Source organism: Lissotriton vulgaris, chromosome 5 (genome assembly GCF_964263255.1).
Source record: "Lissotriton vulgaris chromosome 5, aLisVul1.2, whole genome shotgun sequence".
Classification (NCBI taxonomy): domain Eukaryota; kingdom Metazoa; phylum Chordata; class Amphibia; order Caudata; family Salamandridae; genus Lissotriton; species Lissotriton vulgaris.
Window position 1 is genome coordinate 216,349,165 of NC_141693.1, and position 19,660 is coordinate 216,368,824.

At 44.5% G+C, this 19,660-nt stretch overlaps 1 protein-coding gene across 1 annotated transcript in view; it reads right to left on the minus strand.

The window, feature by feature from the left end:
* The window catches only part of PNPLA7 (patatin like domain 7, lysophospholipase), a 1,710,105-nt gene that overhangs the window by 1,095,147 nt on the left and 595,298 nt on the right, over positions 1 to 19,660 (minus strand). The window contains exon 18 of the mRNA XM_086921192.1: positions 11,972 to 12,103. Coding sequence (XP_086777318.1) covers positions 11,972 to 12,103 — 132 coding nt within the window. The remainder of the gene's footprint in view (positions 1 to 11,971; positions 12,104 to 19,660) is intronic.

A 19,660-nucleotide genomic window follows, 5' to 3' on the forward strand; every position in this document is an offset into this window, starting at 1 on the left:
TTCCTAATATGATCCCTGTAGGCCCTGGGGCTTGTCCCGGAGCAGGAGGGTCGGCCATTCTCGGGGGGTGCCACAAGCAAGGCCTCTGTTGATGAGGAGATCAAATTTCTCCTCAATCTTCCCCAATCTGGAGTTTAACAGGTTAAGTAGTGTGAGGACCAGCCAGCCCCCTCCCCCTTACACACTGAAACGCACGCCCCATCCATTCCCCCATTTTCACAGTGCTTGACAGGTTTTACATCGTGAAAACCGTTCTGTACATTGTAACGTTCTTTAATATTTATAAGGGTGAAGGTGTGCTGAGCGCGCGTGCGCATTGGAAAACAAAAGTGAAATTGAATCAGGCTTGCGAGGCGCTGTTACTGGCTTCCTCCTTGGATCTGTATGAGGGCTCCCTGCAGCAAAATAGCCTTACAATTGCTACCGTCTTTATAAACCACATAGCGGCCTGGAAGGAGATGTGGGAGGTTGTTCAGAGGAACCTGGTGGGTCTGACAAAAGTTCTACTGTTCGAAGAGTCAGGTCTTGAGGAGTCTTCTGAAGGCGAGTAGGTCTTTGGTCTGCCGTATGTGGGTAGGGAGGGTGTTCCAGGTCTTGGCGGCGAGGTAGGAGAAGGATCTGCTGACAGAGGTTGTTCGTTGGATGCGGGGGGCGGTGGCGAGGGCGAGGCTGGCGGAGCGGAGCCAGCAGGTGGCAGTGTGGAAGCTGAGCCTCCGTGTGGAAGCTGAGGAAGCTGTTCAGGTAGGCTGGTCCGGCGTTGTGGAGTGCTTTGTGTGCGTGGGTCAGTAGCTTGAGGTGATCCTCCTGTCGACGGGAGCCAGTGTAGGTTTCTCAGGTGGGGGGTGATGTGGCTGCGGCGGGGGACGTTGACGATCAGTCGGGCGGAGGCGTTTTGGATGTGTTGTATTCGTCGTAGGTGTTTGCCTGGAATTCCAGCTTATAGTCCGTTGCCGTACTCCAGTCTGCTGCTGACGAGGGCATGTGTCACCGTTCTTCTTGTTTCGGTCGGGATCTACTTGTAGATCCTGCGGAGCATGCGGAGGGTGTTGTAGCAGGAGGAAGAGACTGCGTTGACCTGTTTAAACATGAAGGAGGAGTCGAGGATGAATCCTAGGTTGCGTGCATGGTCGGTGGGTGTTGGTGCTGTTCCCAATGTGGTCGGCCACCAGGAGTCGTCCCAGGCTAAGCGGGTGGGTCCGAGGATGAGGACCTCCGTCTTGTCCGAGTTCAGCTTCAGATGGCTGCTCCTCATCCAGTCGGCGACGGCTTTCATTCTTTCGTGGAGGTTGGTTTTGGCGGTGTGTGGGTCCCTGGTGAGGGAGAGGATGAGCTGGGTGTCGTCGGCGTAGGAGATTATGTTAAGGTCGTGATGGCGGGCCACTTGTGCGAGGGGGGCCATGTAGATGTTGAACAGCGTCGAGCTTAGGGATGAGCCCTGGGGGACGCCACAGATGATGTCAGTGGCTTTGGATCGGAAGGGTGGGAGGCGAACGCTCTGGGTTCTGCCGGAGAGGAAGGACGTGGTCCAGTCAAGGGCCTTCTCTTGGATCCCAGCTTCTAGGAAGCGTGTCTTTAGGGTGTGATGGCAGACCGCGTCGAAGGCGGCTGACAGGTCCAGGAGGATGAGGGCTGGTGTTTCACCATCGTCTAGTTGGTGCCTAATGTCGTCTGTGGCGGCGATGAGGGCCGTCTCTGTGCTGTGGTTACGTCTGAATCTGGACTGGGATGGGTCCAAGATGTTGTTGTCTTCCAGGTGGCCGGCCAATTGCAGGTTGACGATTTTCTCTATGCCCTTTGCCGGGAACGGGAACAGGGAGATGGGCCGGAAGTTCTTGAGGTCCATGGGGTCTGCTTTGGGCTTCTTGAGGAGGCCGTTGATTTCGGCGTGCTTCCAGCTTTCGGGGAATGTCGCTGTTTCGAAGGAGATGTTGATGACCTTCCGTAGTTGGGGTGCGATGGCTGCGTCTGCTTTGTTGAATACGTGGTGTGGGCACGGGTCTGACGGAGATCCTGAGTGGATGGAGTTCATGACCTTGCGTGTCTCATCATCGTTGACATTGGACCAGGAGGTCAGACGGTTGACGCTGGTGGTGCTCACAGGAGGTGTGGAGTCTGGCGTAGTCGGGGCGGTCGTGGTGTTGAAGCTGTCGTGGATGTCTGCGATCTTGCGGTGGAAGAATAAGGCTAGTGAGTCACATAGTTCTTGTGAGGGCGGGATGTTGTTGGCGTTGGCGCTGGGGTTCCAGAATTCTTAACAATGCTGAAGAGCTCTTTGCTGTTGTGTGAGTTGTTATCCAAGCGGTCTTTGAAGGAGGATCTCTTGGCTAGTCTGATGAGGTGGTGATGTCTGCGGGCGGGCGTCCTTGTGGGCTGCGCGGTTGTCCGGTGTGCGTTCGTGGAGCCATATCTTCTCCAGTTTCCGGCATGCGCGTTTGGAGGTCTGGAGCTCGTCGGTGAACCAGGTGACTCTCTTGCTGGTGTGGCTGTTTGAGGGTTTCTTGAGCGGGGCAAGGGTGTTGGTGCAGTCGTCGAGCCACTGTCTGGCTTTGAGGTGAATCAGACTCAGTGATCATTGGGTTTTGAAAATTGTTACTGCCATAGAGGTATTAGTAAGGGAGTGGGTGATACTGATGGAAGTTGCCTTCACAAAACTTCTAACAACAAGGTACATGACCCAACTGACGTAGTATCAAATCCTTAGCGAGTTGGCTCTTGACAGAAGTACAAGGATGAAAGTCTTGGAATGGTAAGCTAAGACCATGAACCAATGTAGTTAAGCATTTGACCTCAATAGTACGGCTATGTAATAAGGAAGCAAGAGAGAAAAAGTCTAGTTGGTCCCCAAAGCAGCTGTGGTTTGATAAGGAGTTATTGCAGGTGAGGAAGGAGTTAAGGAAAGCAGGAAGGGCCAGGTGCTCCAGCGACCCTATGATTACTCTTGAAAGCTATAATCATAAAAAAGGGCATATGAGTCATTGGCTAGGGCTAAGAAGCAAGCCTATTATCAATCAAATTGAGACTTCATGATTAGCCCCCTCCAGGGTAAGGGCATGAGGCCATTTTGGAAGTTAGTCAAGAAGGGATGTGGAAATGAGACACCTCCGGTAAGATGCATAGTTCCAAGAACAGATTGGAGGAGGAGGCATCGGAGTCCTTCTCCGTCCAATTTATGGTCAACTTAATAACCTCTTTAAATCTGACTTAAGCAGCAGGACCCGATAATCTCCCCGCAATTGTGATTAAGACTAACCCTTTGAGGTGGGCAACTTTCCTTTCAAAGGTTTTTTTAGCCATTACTAAGTTGGATATATTCCCACTTATTTGGAAGGGTGCAGTAATCAAACCGATCCATAAAAAAGGGAGGAAGGATATACCTGGTAACTATCTTTTGATTCGCTTACGAGATGTGGGTGCAAAACTGTATTCAAAGGTCATCCTTATCTCTTTAAAAAATTGGATTGTTTTAATGAAACAATATGAATGGAATAAGGGGGTTTCAAATGCGGGCACTCAACAGCAGATCATTGTATTAGTCTGCGACCCCTGAGCCAAAAGGCAGTGGACTCTACAGGGAGTTTATTTTGTTGTTTCGTTGATTTTAGTTCGGCTTTTGATTTGATAGTTCGCATTTTGCTTTGGTCTAAACTATGACAACAGGGTATTCCCCTATGTTTATTGCCAATCTTGTAGGAACTTCATTCCCAAAACTGGACCCAGATTGAGCTTGACATGGATGGGTACCTCTCAGAAAGGATATCTCTAGGCAACAGATTAAGACAGGGTTGCATTTGGACCCCACACTGTGTTCCTTGTTCTTTGCACTGTGCTGGCCGCTACACAGTCATCTCGAAAATGAGGGGTAGACATATGCATTGCATACTTTGTGCGGATGACCTTGCGACTCTTGAACAGACCCAAATTAGCCTACAGAGGACACAGAATAAATTCAATAGGTCCTGTTAGGTAAATAGGTTAAAAGTGAACATGGGTAAAACCAAAATAATCCCTTTTGGGGGAAAAAAATAATTTGGGGAAATAAGATAGTGGAGGTGGTGTCTACATATAAATATTGAGATATGAGGTTTACAAAAATGCTCAGCTGGGCCCAACATAAAGATTTGGTTGAGACACAGGCAGATGCAACTCTAGGGCTTCTAGTCTGCTTTAGGAATAATTCTGGTGGTCCTTCCTGGTCTTCCCTTTTAACAGCATATAGTGCAATGGTTCACACCCAATGTATTTATGGTGCCGAGGTATTGTCCTAGAGTATGGCGGGAAGCTAGGAGAGGTGCGAGAATAAGTGCCTGAAAAAATTGTTTGGTCTCCCCATATCTGCGATGGGCCGGGCAATAAGACTTGAAGGGGATTTGCAGACCTGGAATTTCTTGGCTCAAAATAACCCTGAGATTCTGGGATAAACTCTGGTCCTCAGAGGCTCAGAAGAAAACATGTTACTTACTTGTAACTGTAGTTCTCCATTATTGGAAGCTTTCATAGATTCACATGCCTGAATCATTCCCCATCGTCAAGAAGGGAGTCTCCGGTACATAAAAAAACAATGCTTAGTAATATAGCAAACTGAAAAGAGGCCTAGGCCTATTTCCCTTTTGCAACCCATAACCTCTAGAACCCTCCTGAGAGAACCTTTTGCCCCTCAGATTTTCGCACACTTGTGCCGTAAACACCTTTTGTGCTAAATCCGAGGTGAGCTTCTCAGGGGAGCAGGGTGGGTCGCATGTGAATCTATGAAAGCTTCCAATACTGGAGAACTACAGTTACGGGTAAGTAACTTGTTTTCTTACTCCAGTACTGGAGCTTTCATAGATTCACATGCCTGAATTAAAATAGCGAGCAGTAGCATAAAGCACATTTTTTTTTCAGATCAAATGCAGATCTAGTATAGTTACTTAAGACATCATCCTTCTATACATATTGAGCTTAGAATTCTGCATATTAGTGTTGCAACCACTGTTACCAACCATAACAATAAAAAGAATCTGCAACTGTAACCAATAAATAAGGACGGAGGGATGTAAAAGAGGGCTCACCGTTACTGGATAAGGTTTTTCAGCACCGCTTCTCCGACCGCCACATCTCTATCCCGGCTGCATCCAAGCAGTAATGCCTGGTGAAGGTGTGCGTATTCTTCCAGGTCGCTGCTCTGCAGATATCCTGGATCGGAACACCCGCAAACAAAGCCATGGAGGTGGACACTGCTCTTGTCGAATGGGCACAAACTTGTGCATTCCGAGGCTTTCCAGCTGCCTAATAACAAAATTCCATCGCACTGGAAATCCATCAGGTAATTCCACATTTTGACAAATGGAAGCCCTTCCTTGGCGCGCTGAAAGCGACAAAAAGTTGTGAAGACTTGCGGAAGGGTCTAGTCTTTTGTAAATAGAATTTGAGACAGCGCGGGACATCCAGCGAGTGGAGAACTCTTTCCGCCGCTGTTGTTGGCTGAGGAAAGAATAGTTTTAGAATTAGTGGCTCGTTCAAATGAAAGTCATTTGGCACTTTTGGAATAAACTTCGGGTTAGTTCTGGGAATCATTCTGTCCTCCTTAAATGGTAAGAAAGGGTCTTGAATAGTGTGAGCCTGTAATTCCCCTACTCCCCTTGCTGAAGTGAGCGCGATGAGAAGCGCCACTTTCCACAATAGGAATTTAAGGTCTGCCCCGAGTATTGGCTCGAAAGGCTGTTTCATTAATTGAGAAAGAACAATGTTCAAGTGCCAGAGAGATGGTGGAGGCTTTACTGGAGGAAAAACTCGGAACAATCCCTTCATGAATTGTTTAATGATTCTTGCTGACCATAGAGACGGTCCTGAGGCAGTCCTTCTGTAGAGTGAAATTGCAGCTAAATGTACCTTTAGAGATGCATGAGCCAAACCAGACTTTGCGAAAAGTAAAATGTATGTAATAATTTCATGCGCTGCCGAAGTCAGAGGATGAATGTTACATCTTTGGCACCACAAACAGAATCTTTTCCATTTCATCCTATAAGTTTTGTTCTTACTATCTGCTCTGGCTTTTGATAGGATGTCTCTGCATTCCTCTGAGATCTTCAGATGTTGAAATTCACAGTGTTCAGGAGCCAGGCCGCTAAGTGTAATGACCTCGGGTCCGGATGGAGCACTTGTCCCCGGGACATCGACGGTATTGACTGGAGGCGAATCGGGTGGACCTCCGACAGTAGCAGACGCACCGTAAACCAGAGTTGCCTGGGCCACCATGGGGCTATCAGGATTATCTTGCACAGCTCCTTTTTCATCTTCGTAAGAATGCGTGGCAGGAGGGAAATTGGAGGAAAGGCGTAGGCAAAGACGCCTGACCATGCAATCAAAAACGCATTCCCCCAAGATCCCCGTTGGGGAAGCCAGCTTGGGAAGAACCAGCATTTCCTGTTCTCTGCTGTTGCGAAGAGGTCTACTGTCGGTTCCCCCCATCTAGGAAGATGTTGTCTAGAAACCCTTGGTCGATCTCCCACTCGTGGCAGGTGGATTTGAGCCTGCTGAGAGTATCTGCTTTGACATTATTGTCTCCTGGGAGATGTTCCGCTGTTATGGATATCTTGTGTTGCAGCGCCCATTCCCATATCTTCTGGGCCTCTTGAGACAGGGAGAGTGATCTTGTTCCTCCCTGTTTGTTTAAGTAGTGCATCGCTGTTGTGTTGTCCGTTCTTATTAACACAGCTGATCTTCTTATCCTTGGTAGGAACGCTAGCAATGCCAAGCAGACGGCTCTGAGTTCCAATAAGTTGATATGCATTTGTTGCTCGTGCAACTTCCAGAGGCCGCTGACTTGGAGGTCCTGAAGGAACGCTCCCCATCCTTCTAGGGACGCATCTGTAGTAATTACCAGTGGGGCTGGCTCTGTGAGGAATGAAAGACCCTGCGAGACGTTCCACTTTTGGGTCCACCATCTCGCCACTTGAATCATGATCGGCGTCACCTTGACTATGTCATCGAAGGATCCCTCCGCTTGATGCCATTGTAAATCTAGTTGCTCTTGCAACGGACGCATCCTTAACCTGCAGAAAGGTACAAGGGGAATGCAAGATGACATCGTTCCCAGTAATGACTTGTACTTGCGTACTGAAAGACACTTTCTTTTTGTAAAGTCCTGGAATAAAGATATTATTTTCAGCTGTCTTTCTCTGGAGGAGAACGCTTTGTTTACCTCTGTGTCCAGTATTGCTCCTAAAAAGGAGATGTTTCGTGTCGGCTGAAGAAATGACTTTTCTTTGTTTAAAGTCAGACCTAACATGGCAAACAACTCCATGCACGCCGCTGTTGACGATCGGGCCGATGCTGCTGATGGCACTGTGATCAACCAGTCGTCGAGGTAAGGAAATACTTGATATTTCTGTTTCCTTAGAACAGTTGCCACTGGAGCCAGGCATTTTGTAAAAATTCTCGGGGCTGATTTCAGGCCGAACGGCAGTACCTTGAATTGGTAATGTTCTCCGGCTACCACAAACTGAAAGGTACTGCCTGTGGGAAGGATGGATGGGGATGTGAAAGTACGCATCCTGAAAGTCTAATGTGGTCATATGATCTCCTGGGTCTAACAGCAGAAGGATGTCTTGAAGGGAAACCATCCTGAAAGATTGCTTCTTGAGATAGGGGTTTAGGGATCTGAGGTCCAGAATAGGACACCATTGGAGAACGTTTTTCTTGACTAGAAAAAACCTGGAGTAAAATCCCCTTCCCCTCTGGGAGTTTGGTACCGGTTCTATTGATCCCTTTCGGAGAATTGTCCGAATCTCCAGACGCATCTGATGTAAGTGCTTGACCTCTTGATGTTTCGGCAGTATACAAGGGGGCGTTTGTAAGTTCTAAGGTGTGTCAGAATTGTATTATGTTGAGGACCTATTGGTCCGTAGTTATTCATTGCCAATTTTGGAGATAAGAAATTTTACCACACAGGGGAACATGTGACGTCAGAGGGATAGGTGTAGCCATATCCTGAAGGTTGTCATTGTCGTTGGGTTTTGTCCTGCCCCTGACGACCTCCTCTACCTCTAGGAGTAGACTTTGTGTAGCCTCCTGATTGACGTTGCGAATACTGCTGACGGTAGGGCTGAGATGAGGTTGAGTAAGAAGAGAACCGGCCTTGCTGGTATCCTCCTCTATAAGATGATTGGCCTCTACCTTTAGAGCCTCGAAAAGGAACCTTCCGATATTGCAGTGTTCCTAATGATTTTGCCGTATCAGTATCTTTTTTGATAATTTGTAGTGCCTCGTCGATATGTTTACCGAATAAATCCTCTCCATTGAAAGGAAGGTCCAAGATTTTATTCTGGACTTCCGGCCTAAACACTGTTGCTCTCAGCCATCCTTCCCGGCGTAGGACTGCTGCTCATCTCAAAGATCTGAAGGCCGTGGTCGCGATGTCCATCGTGCAATCAATGACTTCAGCCGAAGTTCTTTCCCCTTCTTGGAGAATCTTCTTGGCCTCCTGTCAATCAGCTTCTGGAATGCAGTCTATGTAAGGCGAGAGATCTCACAACATCTGCCTATCGTACCTGCCCAGAATGGCCAGGGCATTCGCCACTCTAACTAGAAGGGCAGACATGGAGGAAAACCTCTTCCCCGCATAGTCCAATCGCCTGCCCTCTCTGTCAGGAGGTGTTGTAAAAGGGGCTGATGGATTCCTTGATTTCTGCTGAGCCGCCTGGGTTATAACTGAGTCCAGCTTGGGGTGGCCTAGAAGATAAGCTGGAGCTTCCGAAGGCGCTTTATACTTTTTGTCCAGTCTGGCGAGTACTTGAGTGACCGTTGCCAGTATCTCCATGACCTTCAGGCCTTCTTCCCATAGATGACTGACAATTGGGAGAGACCGAACTGCCTTGCATTTATGGCTGCTTGAAGTCGTACAAGAAACATTCTGTCTTGTCAGATGACATGGTGAGAGCAAATCGATTTGTAGCTCTCTCCATTAAATTATGAAACCGACCAATATCCTCCGGTGGTGAATCGACGGGCTTTGGTGAAGGAGATGAAGACAACGGAATGAGATAATCGTCCCACTCCCTGCTAGGGTCCGTTATCTCTCCCTCCTCCTGATCATCACCTGTGGTCACTGGTTCTTGCAAAGACCTTGGTAGTGGTGATCTAGGCAAGGGCTCTGGTAAAATCTCTCGCCTTCGCACTTGGAATAGAGCATGGTTGAGGTGTAGCCACTGGTATGTCCTGAGAGGCATGAGGTACAGGATGCCTCTTTTTTATAATTCTCCAGCATTATCTGCAGATCCTTTAGCAATAAAGATGGAACGCTCACCATCTCCTCCTGATACTCCTGGCGATAGTATTGCTGGGGACGATCCTGATACCCTTCATATTCATCCTCTGAGTCACCCTCTTGGCACTTCACGTGCAATTGCGATGGGCTACTGGCGTAGCCAAAAGGACCGCCATCATCCTCCTCTTCCTCTGACTCTTCCTCCTCCAATAGGTGAGATAGTACCAGAGGTGTCACTTTAATTGGAGAGGTAAGTTCTGGGGTAATTGTCCTCTTCTTGACAAATTCCCGTTTTTCTGGGTTTTTTCTCTTGGCGACGAGCCCGTCGACGTGATCGCCGTCGAAACTGCCAACTAAATTATCGTCGTCGATGCTGCCATCGACGTTGCTGCTACTGTCGCCGTCGACGATCCCGTTGTTGTCGTCGTCGACGATACCGTCGACGAAGTGATCGTCACCATTGTCATCGTCGATGCCGTCGTCGTCACAGATCTCTGCGTCGACACTGTAGTCGACGGTGCCACAGTCGACAGGGATGAAGGCTCAGAAGTACATTTTATCTCAGTTTTCGTCGACGACGAACGCCATTTTCTTCGTCGACGCGCCCGTCCACGATGTAGATCTCTCCAATTTTTCCTCAGGAGGTGTAGAGGCTGGCTTCTTGAATGAATGTTTGATCTTAGAGAGTGATTTTGAGGGCTCTGAGCTTGTCCTCTTGGTATGTTTTACCCCTGAAGCGTGAGCCTGGCTCTCCTTTTCCTTGGTTGGAGGAGATTTAGAGGACTGTGCCCAGAAGACCCTAGAGAGGTCTTTTTAAGGGACTTCTCAGGTCGTTACCCTGAGGTATGAGCCGGAGGAGATCAGCTTTTTTTTTAGATCTCCTAGAAGTTGAAGACGCCTCATCACTGTCACTAGACATGACTTCTTTTCTGGCCTTCAGCTTTTGAAGCCATAGTTAAAAGCCTTCCTTCACGATCCCTCAAAGTTTTATTTGAAAAGGTACGACATACCTTGCAATCCTTTGCCTGATGGTCTGGATAAAGGTAGTAGATGCAATCCTTATGAGGGTCGTCTGTATAGAGCCTTTTCTTAGAACAGGTGGCACAGGCTCTGAATAAACCCTTTTTCTCCTTGTCAGCCATTCTCAGGAAATGGAGAATAAGTAGGCAGTAATTCAAATTAGTAAATGAGAAAAAGAAACTCAAAAATCCAATCCAAATGGAGTAGAAACTGTAGAATTTGAGCAGAGCTCAAAGGAGACTCCCTAGCACAACGTGCGGTAGAAAATCTGAGGGGCAAAAGGTTCTCTCAGGAGGGTTCTAGAGGGTAAGGAGCTCGGATTGGTTCAGGGAGAAGTTTGGTCTCTTTTACATAACGAAGGTTATGGGTTGCAAAAGGAAAATAGGCCTAGGCCTCTTTTCAGTTTGCTATACTATTAAGCATTGCTTTTTTATGTACCGGAGACTCCCGTCTCGACGACGGGGAATGATTCAGGCATGTGAATCTATGAAAGCTCCAATATTGGAGGAAGATAGCAGTTCTCTGTGCTACCGAAATAGGAAGAAGTGAGCTTAAGTAGGCAGTGCAGGTCAGGAAGAGATTAGGCATCATTGATGTGGCCTTAAAAATGAAAAAAATTAAGGTGACCGAGGCTTCACTCCTATCGAAGGCCGAGGTACATTTGGCCAGTCTAGATTGGCTGACATGAAGTATGATGGGAAGAAATCCTCTGCAAGTTATAAATTAGATTCATGGGAAAATAGAAGAGTGTTTCCCTACATAGCGGCTTTCCCTGCCACCAATTTTCACGTTCACTTCTCTTAAAATGTAGGGTGGCTTTGAATGTTCGGTATTGGAGGGAGGAGAATTTTAAACTTTTTTGGATATGGATGAATAATTGCACATGTGGAATGAAATGTCAGAATTTTAATGTGCATTTTTAAATTGATCTTTGTCACGTTTATAGGCCTTGTCATTTCATTTTTTAAAGTTTTTTTTATAAAGTATGGTATATAACATTGCAATAATGCACTTTTGCTGAATATGACATTTTTAGATGTTGTTTTTGCATCGGCATGATTTTTAAAAATACGTATTGGCTACAAATGTAGGAACCCTGAGAGAAGTATTTCATTGATGTCTACTTAAATATTGTGGCCCAGGCCTTGGGCAGGACAAAAGACTGAATCTGTATTAGAAAAAGTGTTACTTTTAATGTCAATGTAAATCTAAATCGTTTTGTATTTATGTTTTAAAGACTTGAGTCTAAACATTAGTAAATCTGAACTGAACATACATAAGCATACACACACACATATATACACACAGAAAGCCTGTCATGCCAAATACCTAACAATCTCAGTTTGGGAAAAGAAGCTTATTTGAGCAGAAAGTAGTTGGTCTATGGAGAGCAGGTCCTAGTCCCAGGTTTCCCTATTCTTAACTTTCCTGAGGTAAAATTCTCTCTGTACCCCTTCCTTTCCCCTCTCAATTAGGTAAAGGACTTCCTATCATCTAGAGGTAGAGAATGTGGGATGTATAAGTACCATATCCCTTAAATATTCATAGTCACTCTGGATACTTGAAATAGCTATCACATGTAACTCTATGCAAAATGCTGGAAAGCCCATGAGTAAACTTAAGATTAACATTACCTGTACGGGAGGCTCTATTTTCTCCACGACAATACAAATCTGAATTTCTGTCGTCCTAAGAGTCAGTGCTCACCTGTAAACCGCACGACCTGCCTCCACTTCCATCCAATCCAGAGCAAAGTCAATCTGCCTCACAAATGAAGACATTCTCTTAACCACTGTGTGAGCCACGCCGAGGACAACACTTGGTTTTTCCCTCATTATCCTGCAGTAATGAAACAAGATGTGAAACAGACAAATCAACTTAATTTGATTTCACTTAAAAAAGATCAAGCAAAACACCTGACTGGATTCTGTACATTCTGTGTATCTAGGAAAACAAGTTGCTTACCTACAATGCTTGGTACCCATTTTGGAAGTTTTATTCACAATTACAATTCATTTGCCCAGTAAACATATGGCAAAAATATTCAGGCTATCAGTCTAAATCCTGCAACTGCAACATGGCTTCAACTACTATAATTTGTTTTTGATGTCAGAAGCATCTAAGGGGCCAGGTCTTTAAAGTTAGCCAAAATTAGTTAAACTTGGAGAATATATTCCATGGTCACTTCCTCCGCAAATTCACCATCTGAATTGTTTACAAGATGAACACAGAGGAGTTACAATGGACTGCATGCATCACTTTACCTGGAACTGTGATATCCAAATTATTCGTCAACAGCCATATTAACCCTTTCGATGTTGATGACGAAGCTCGTCATCACCCACGGGTGGCGTGTGCTGATGACGAGCTGAGCTCGTCATGTATCGCGGAAAAGGGAAAACAGCCGCACAGCGCAAAAATCGCAGCAGCAGCGATGCGGTTAACCTAAAATGAATTTAATTTTTCATCCATAATACTTTGGTTTGTTTGCATTAGCTAATTTACAAATCTGTTAAATATCACCCTAGTATTAAACCAACAGCCTCCACTTACATCCAGGAGAATGGTACTTTCTTGAATATGAAAGAATGGCTGTGGTTGATGAGTTACCATTATCAGGAAAGGTAAGAATTCCCTTTCCTACCAGGGACATATGCTCAATGAGAGGTGAAAATAAAGGAGTTGCAGTCCCCGGAAGAGAGAACTATTTTGAGGCATCAGAGGCATAGACAGATTGGGCAATAGGATTGGGTTTGCATCCAAGTTTGGGCCTCCTGGAATAAGTACAGTAGACATGTTCTTTCTCCTATACATAAGATCTCACCATCAATGCTTTTCCATACATGCAAAGGTGAATATTTCCTTGGTTGCCAATAATGCCAAAAATGGAGGACGTGCCAATTATCACTCCTACTATTCAGTTTTCCAAGACTTCAGCTGTTGCAGGATAAAACTTACTATCAACTGGTAGGACCATGACCTTATTTTCTCTGTGTGAATGGATAATGTTTAGGTTTGCCTCTGCATGTACACGGAGCCTGGACTGTGGTTTCAACCAAATCTTGGTTAATCTGAAGCTGCTTGAAGGCAGTCAAATGCTTCTGAATGACAAATAAGACATTCTACTTCTGCCAGCAGAGGATTAACCCCTTAAGTGCTTCGAACGTTCGGCGGCCGACGGCACCACTACCTCGGGAGTGCTGCCGTCGGCCGTTGAACGTTCCAACTGCACCTGCGCAATGGAACGTCCAGCACTGGAGCTGGACGTTCCATAGCTGCTAAGGTGTTAAACTAGGGACATTTTCCAATATTCTCCCAATTTTTTAAGTCATAACGTGACTTACTGAAGAGTTCAGTTGCCCTAAGGACAAAGTTTCTGTTTCTGCATGTGAATACTTTCTTATCAAACAGTAAGGAAGGTGACTGTTTTAGACTATTTCCTATGCCTTAAGGGGCTGTGATGGAGGCAGACTGCGCATAAAGATCTCAACCACAAAAGGGCTGCACAGTCACATTCTGTAAGGTTTATTGATTTGACAGGTATAGACTGTTAAATGCAATCATGAGCATCAAGGCCAAACTCAGGAAATACTCTCCATAAAGAATTAGGCCCTGTGCTCCACGTCTGTTCAGTACTGCGCAGAGGCAGGTACATCTCAACTGAGCACTATAATAACGTTAGCAAGAACCAACCTTTTTAAAGGTATTAGCAAGTACTTGCATAAGGAGGGGTTTCCTAATGAATGAGTATTGAATGGCAAGCTAGAGGGAGGTGACCATCACAGAGGGAAACAGATAATGCTAAACAGGTATTACACATGATCCAGAATCTCTCTGATCCAGATGCAAAAGCCAACATCCTGTCACATATTACATTGGTTCTTGGTAATGGTCCTACTTTTGACATTGACAAAGTCACATTCTCTGTAAAAATAGCTGGATTTATGGATGGAACTTAAGGACCTAGCTGGATTGAAATCCCCCCAGCAGAAAATGCAGGTAAAGTGAGAACCAGCCATAAAGACCTTTCATAATGCTTTTTCTGATGAATACTTATCTTTCAGAAAATGTATGATCATATTTTGAAGTATTCTGACAATACAAAAGAAATCCAGAGGTTGATTTAGTTATTCACCTCTTTGGCATATTGTGCCGGCCAGATGCAGTAGACGGTGTCCACAGGATTGATAATCTGGGTCCATAATGGTAACATCAGTTCTAGCCAATTCACCATGCAGAGGCCGGGACGAATGAAGAACAAAACTATGCATTTAGTAAACCAAAATACGGCATTGCCAAATAATTAACTCACTCTCAAATAGAAGACATAAGTGGGACTAAGAGCAATCTTTAGGAAGGTCAGAATACATCACCTAAAGTATTACTGAAATTAAGTAACGTCTTCTAATCAATACCTCTATTTCCAGATGTTAACAGCAAACTCACTAGAAGGGACAGTGATTAAGGTACATATGTGTACGTAAATATGAAAGCCAAGACACACAAATCTAAAAAGAAAATACATTTGTATTATCAAATATAGAATTAAAAAAGATAAATATGATTCATCTATATCAATGTGCTATCCTATGAGTAATCTAAAATATTATGTCCATCTATCAATTCATAGTCTAGTCAATAATACATGACCGATGTCATAGTGATGATTTCACTTATGTACAAAACAATTTGTATACTTCTTTATATCTTGAACTATTAGTAACAAGGTCTTGGGTCAACTGCTTAAATTATTCTTTCTTCAATGATGTTTAGAAGTACAAATGGATAGGCTTCATAAATGGTAACAAAGCTCGATCTGTGTGATATCCAAGGAATTCCCAAGTAGATGCTACAACCTTGATGGATACTTGATGTTGAAAGTCCGTATTACAGCGAAAGATTTGATTATGAGATCCGCCCGATGACGACAGACTGATAACCCAAAAGATAATGACACTGCAGGCAGGCATGCTTCATCACATCTGTCAGGGGTTACTGATTTTTTACACTGATAAAAACTAATGCAGAAATGTTCTACTAAACCGAGCCTCTGTACTCACATATCAATCAAAACAGTAATGCCTGGTGATGAAATAAAGTTAACAACCAAGTTGTAGCTTGACAGAACTCCGCAACAGACTCTTCTCAAAAGAGCTAGGAGAGAGGAGCTGATTTGCCTCTCGCATAATGGACTCTGATTGAAGGTTGCTTTCCTGCCAGTGAACAAAACATTTAAATGCAAAAGTAGAACAATGCAAATTGTTTCATCACAGCATTTTCCTTTGCATGTTAGAGACCAGCCTACATAGTTAGTCAACTCTGTATTTGCTTCTCTCAATATAGATACACCAAACTCAGTGAACTCAAGTTTACATAAATCATCTTCCCCATCAGAAAGATGTACTAGTGAATGTGAAGGCAGAAAAGGTATCTTGACTGAAATACAGATTCTAGAGACCATGCTAGGTAGAAAGAGTTTGTCAGGAAAGAAGCCTGGAAAAAAAAGGTCTCCACCCACCCGGCTCAACTAGATCATGTAATCACCAATAAGGAATGCGGTCTTCAAAGTTAATAGACAAATAGAACAGAGATTGATTGGTACACATGGAGGACCATTAGGAAGAAGAGGGCCAATTTGAGGTGCTACATAAGCACAACCTGGTCACAATCTGCCACAAATAAATGGAACCCTGTTCTTGGTTCCGAAGAAAATTGAAAACAGCCTTTGAGTAGAATGAATTTTTTTTAGAGTGGTCTATCTTCAGCTAAGAAAAAGACAATTTGTAGCAAGTGTGAAACAGCTGCAGCTACTAGATTAACTTCCAAATGAGCAGTGCCCAGCTCTCTATATACTTCTTCAATCCTCCATAACATGTTAATTTTGCAGAGGGATGTAAAGCTTGCACTCCTTTGGTCAGCCCACTAGGAAGAGAGTATGCACTAAAATGTTCCTCTCCATCTTTGCATATTTAGATGTAGATATAGTCTTTCCAGCGGTAACAATACATCCACTATGAATGGACATGGAGATTAAGGACTTAGGCTGATGTGTAAAAACATAGGTGCTGAACTGATTGAGCTGAGAATTGAAGCTCTTTTGCAATTGGATAATTCCATATCTGGCCTAATGGAATCCGAAAAATGCAAGAAAATCAAGATCAAGTACCCTTTTTTATGAATATCGCTTTTGGATGAAATTCTGGTGGGAATTGTTCCTAGGAATTGCTGATGTTGCTATTAATGTTGTGGTACATGCTCTAAACTTTCAATATAGTCTTCCAACAGTCTTATGACAGAAGGCAATATATAACATGATCCAATGGAAGACACTCCACATCTTAAATGCTTCTTCAATACAGATAAACACCTTGTCTGACTTTCTGACGTCTGATTCAGAAACTGAGTTCTCTTTGTTCCTAAAATATGCAAAGATCTCTTAAATAAAAGTGGCAAATGTATTGCTTAGGTGAGACAAAGATCCTGGGCCACATGTTTCATTATTCCAAATAGTGATTACCTAATAGCGATTCTCAGTTAATCACAATTAGGTAATCGCTATTTGAATGTATTAAACTCCATGAGTTTCATTTAGCATTTTATAATGGGTCGCAAATCGACCTACCTCATTAATATTAATGAGGTCGGTCACAATTTGTGACCCATTAGGAATCTCTAAAATCACAGGGATGGTGGCCTGCTGGGGTCAGCAGACCACCTTGTCTGTGATTGCTTTTAAATAAAGCAATCATTTTTTTCCTTTTTTCTTAAAGGAAAACGGGTTGCATTTTAAAAAGAAAAATGAAAAGTTTTCTTTTCATTTTTCAAGAGCTGGCAGTGGTCCTTGGGAACACTACCTGCTCTTAGATTTTTTTTTAACGAACATTCGGAAAGGGGGGCCCTTGGGAACACCTTTCCATTTACGAATAGGGTACCACCTACTTGAAGTAGATGCTAAAATGTGAATGTTTTGAAAACGCATTTTGCTCACAAAACATTCCAGTATACCGCTGCGATTCGGTATTATAAAGGGAAGTCCTAAATACGCTTCTTCCTAACACCGAATTGGTATGTATTCGCAATTTCAAATTGCGATTCGGTAAGATGTTGCCAAATCTTAAATTCGAATGCATACGCTGTCAGACCTGATGAAACAAAACACATCACCAGCAGGCCAATTCCTCACATATGAGGTACTTTTATGTACCCGCTAACTACGGAGACAGGGAGGCGCAGAATCCGCGAACCATATATTTTAACTACTACTGACGAAGGGCATAGGGAGACATTTGATTACATGGTTCTACAATGCATTGAACACTATGGTTCGGAAACCTCTGGAAGCCCTTAGGAGGTACTGGAATACAGAGTTAGGACGAAATATGCCTGACACTAAATGCAGCCGAATGCTGGCGTACCCACAGAAGGTGTCACTCAACACATGCCTACAGTACATACAGTACAACTACACACACGGGACACACTAGTAACTATGCAAAATCAGAACTATTTATGGGGGACTTCAGGTATATGACATGGGGGTGCACACAGCTGCAGGTATACCGAGGGACGGTCCTTTCTAAGCTTCATACAACCCTGAACGGCACACTCGAGAATGACAGAGGTATGCAATGTAGGTACCTTCCCCAGACCGAACCTAAGAAGGTTGGGAACAGATTCCTTGACTTAGCACTAACCTTAGCAAATAAACGAATAGCTATGGCTTGGAAGTTGATGGTGGGGCCTAAGGAGGAGACCTGGATTAGGAATGTGACGATGTGAGCTCGAGCAGAGGAGAGAGCTCTAAAAAGGAATAGGTCAGGGGTATATTCAGGAGACCTATAGCAGGCCTCTAGTAGGAGGTAGTGGATATATGGGAGCAATCTTCAGATGCTGTGACACGAATGAAGGGAACTTGCAACATGGGTGAGGGCAGGGCCAGGCTGACTGAATGATTAGCATGCCTCATTGGGTGGATATGGTGGAGTGGGCTACCTGGTCTGACGGGCGCTGGGTGGAGGGATGTGTCATTAGGGATGCCCCATCCTAAATGGTGATGGGTTAGATCTTGGGTCGCTGGGCGCTGGATAGACTTGAGTGGCCTCATCACCACCCACCCAACGGAGTATTGACTCCAATGATTCACAACAACATAAGAGACATGTAATCCCCCAGAGATGAAAGTTAGAAAGTTATGGTTTTAGATAGTTACTAAAGCATTGCGCATCTGGTAATATCCGATCAGCATGCAATCACAGTGAGGAGATGCAAATGCCCCCACCTTCACCCAAGTGGAATTGACCACATGGGGAAATAGCCCAGTCTAGTTTTCTGGAGAATTGCTGTGAAGAAAGCGCTATCCAAACGGTTCATACAGACTAGCCTCATAGAGTTGATGAAACGACCTGGGACACACCCGCAAACACTGTAGAAATACAACAGGGGTCTGCGAATGTGGATGAAGACATAAACCGCAATCCAAGTGGAAGGGGGTGAAAAACCTTCAACGTATTGTAATACTATTGTAATACTGTTTAATGATTGTTATGATTATTTCGCAAATGCCAATAAAAATAAGTGTTAAAAAAAGATATTACAAGAACAAGAGAGAAAAACAGACAAAACAGAAAGATGTAGGAAGAGAAAGAAGGAAAACCGTCACAAGAGGAGAAAACCGTAATCTGCAAGAGCCAGATAAATGGGCAGGGAATGTCTGTTAGTGGAATAAAGAGGCATAAGGTGGATTTAGGACAGCCTACCATTGTACCGGCTGGGGGCTTCTAAGCGGAGCTTAGGGCACTGTCTTTCATTCTTTTAGAAATTAAGCACTGGCTGTACAGTATGGCGCACCCATCCGCCATGCCCTCCCACCTATTTCTAAAACCATGTAACTATGCTGCAATGCTCCCCTCAAACACATCCAACGGCAAGACAAACTTACTAATGAAACTCCACTGGGGCAAGGAACATGGGTCCCACAAGTAGTTGCTGGGAAGGGCTTTCACTTGTGGTTGTGGAACCTCGCTAGCATTACTTACTAGGCGGATGCATGGACAACAAGCCACATTAAGACATTTGAGCAATTACCTTGCAAGTTCATGCTCATGGCACTCAATTTTTTTAAGCACTTGCAGCTCTGACATGTTGGAGCCATATAACAACAACTCGTGAATATAACTCAATGGAGATCAAAATACCTATGGTACAATTGGGGAAAGGAGGGATCTCTAGAACATATAAATCTCTGTTGCTAAATGCACTAGATCCTTTGTTACTGCAAGGAAGATCTGAGAGGATTGTGGGTCACCTTGAGGACGATGAATGGGTATAGGCAACGATGGCCCCTCACACCCTGGTCATTACCTTGTGTCGGCGAGTAATACAAATCAAGTAAATTCA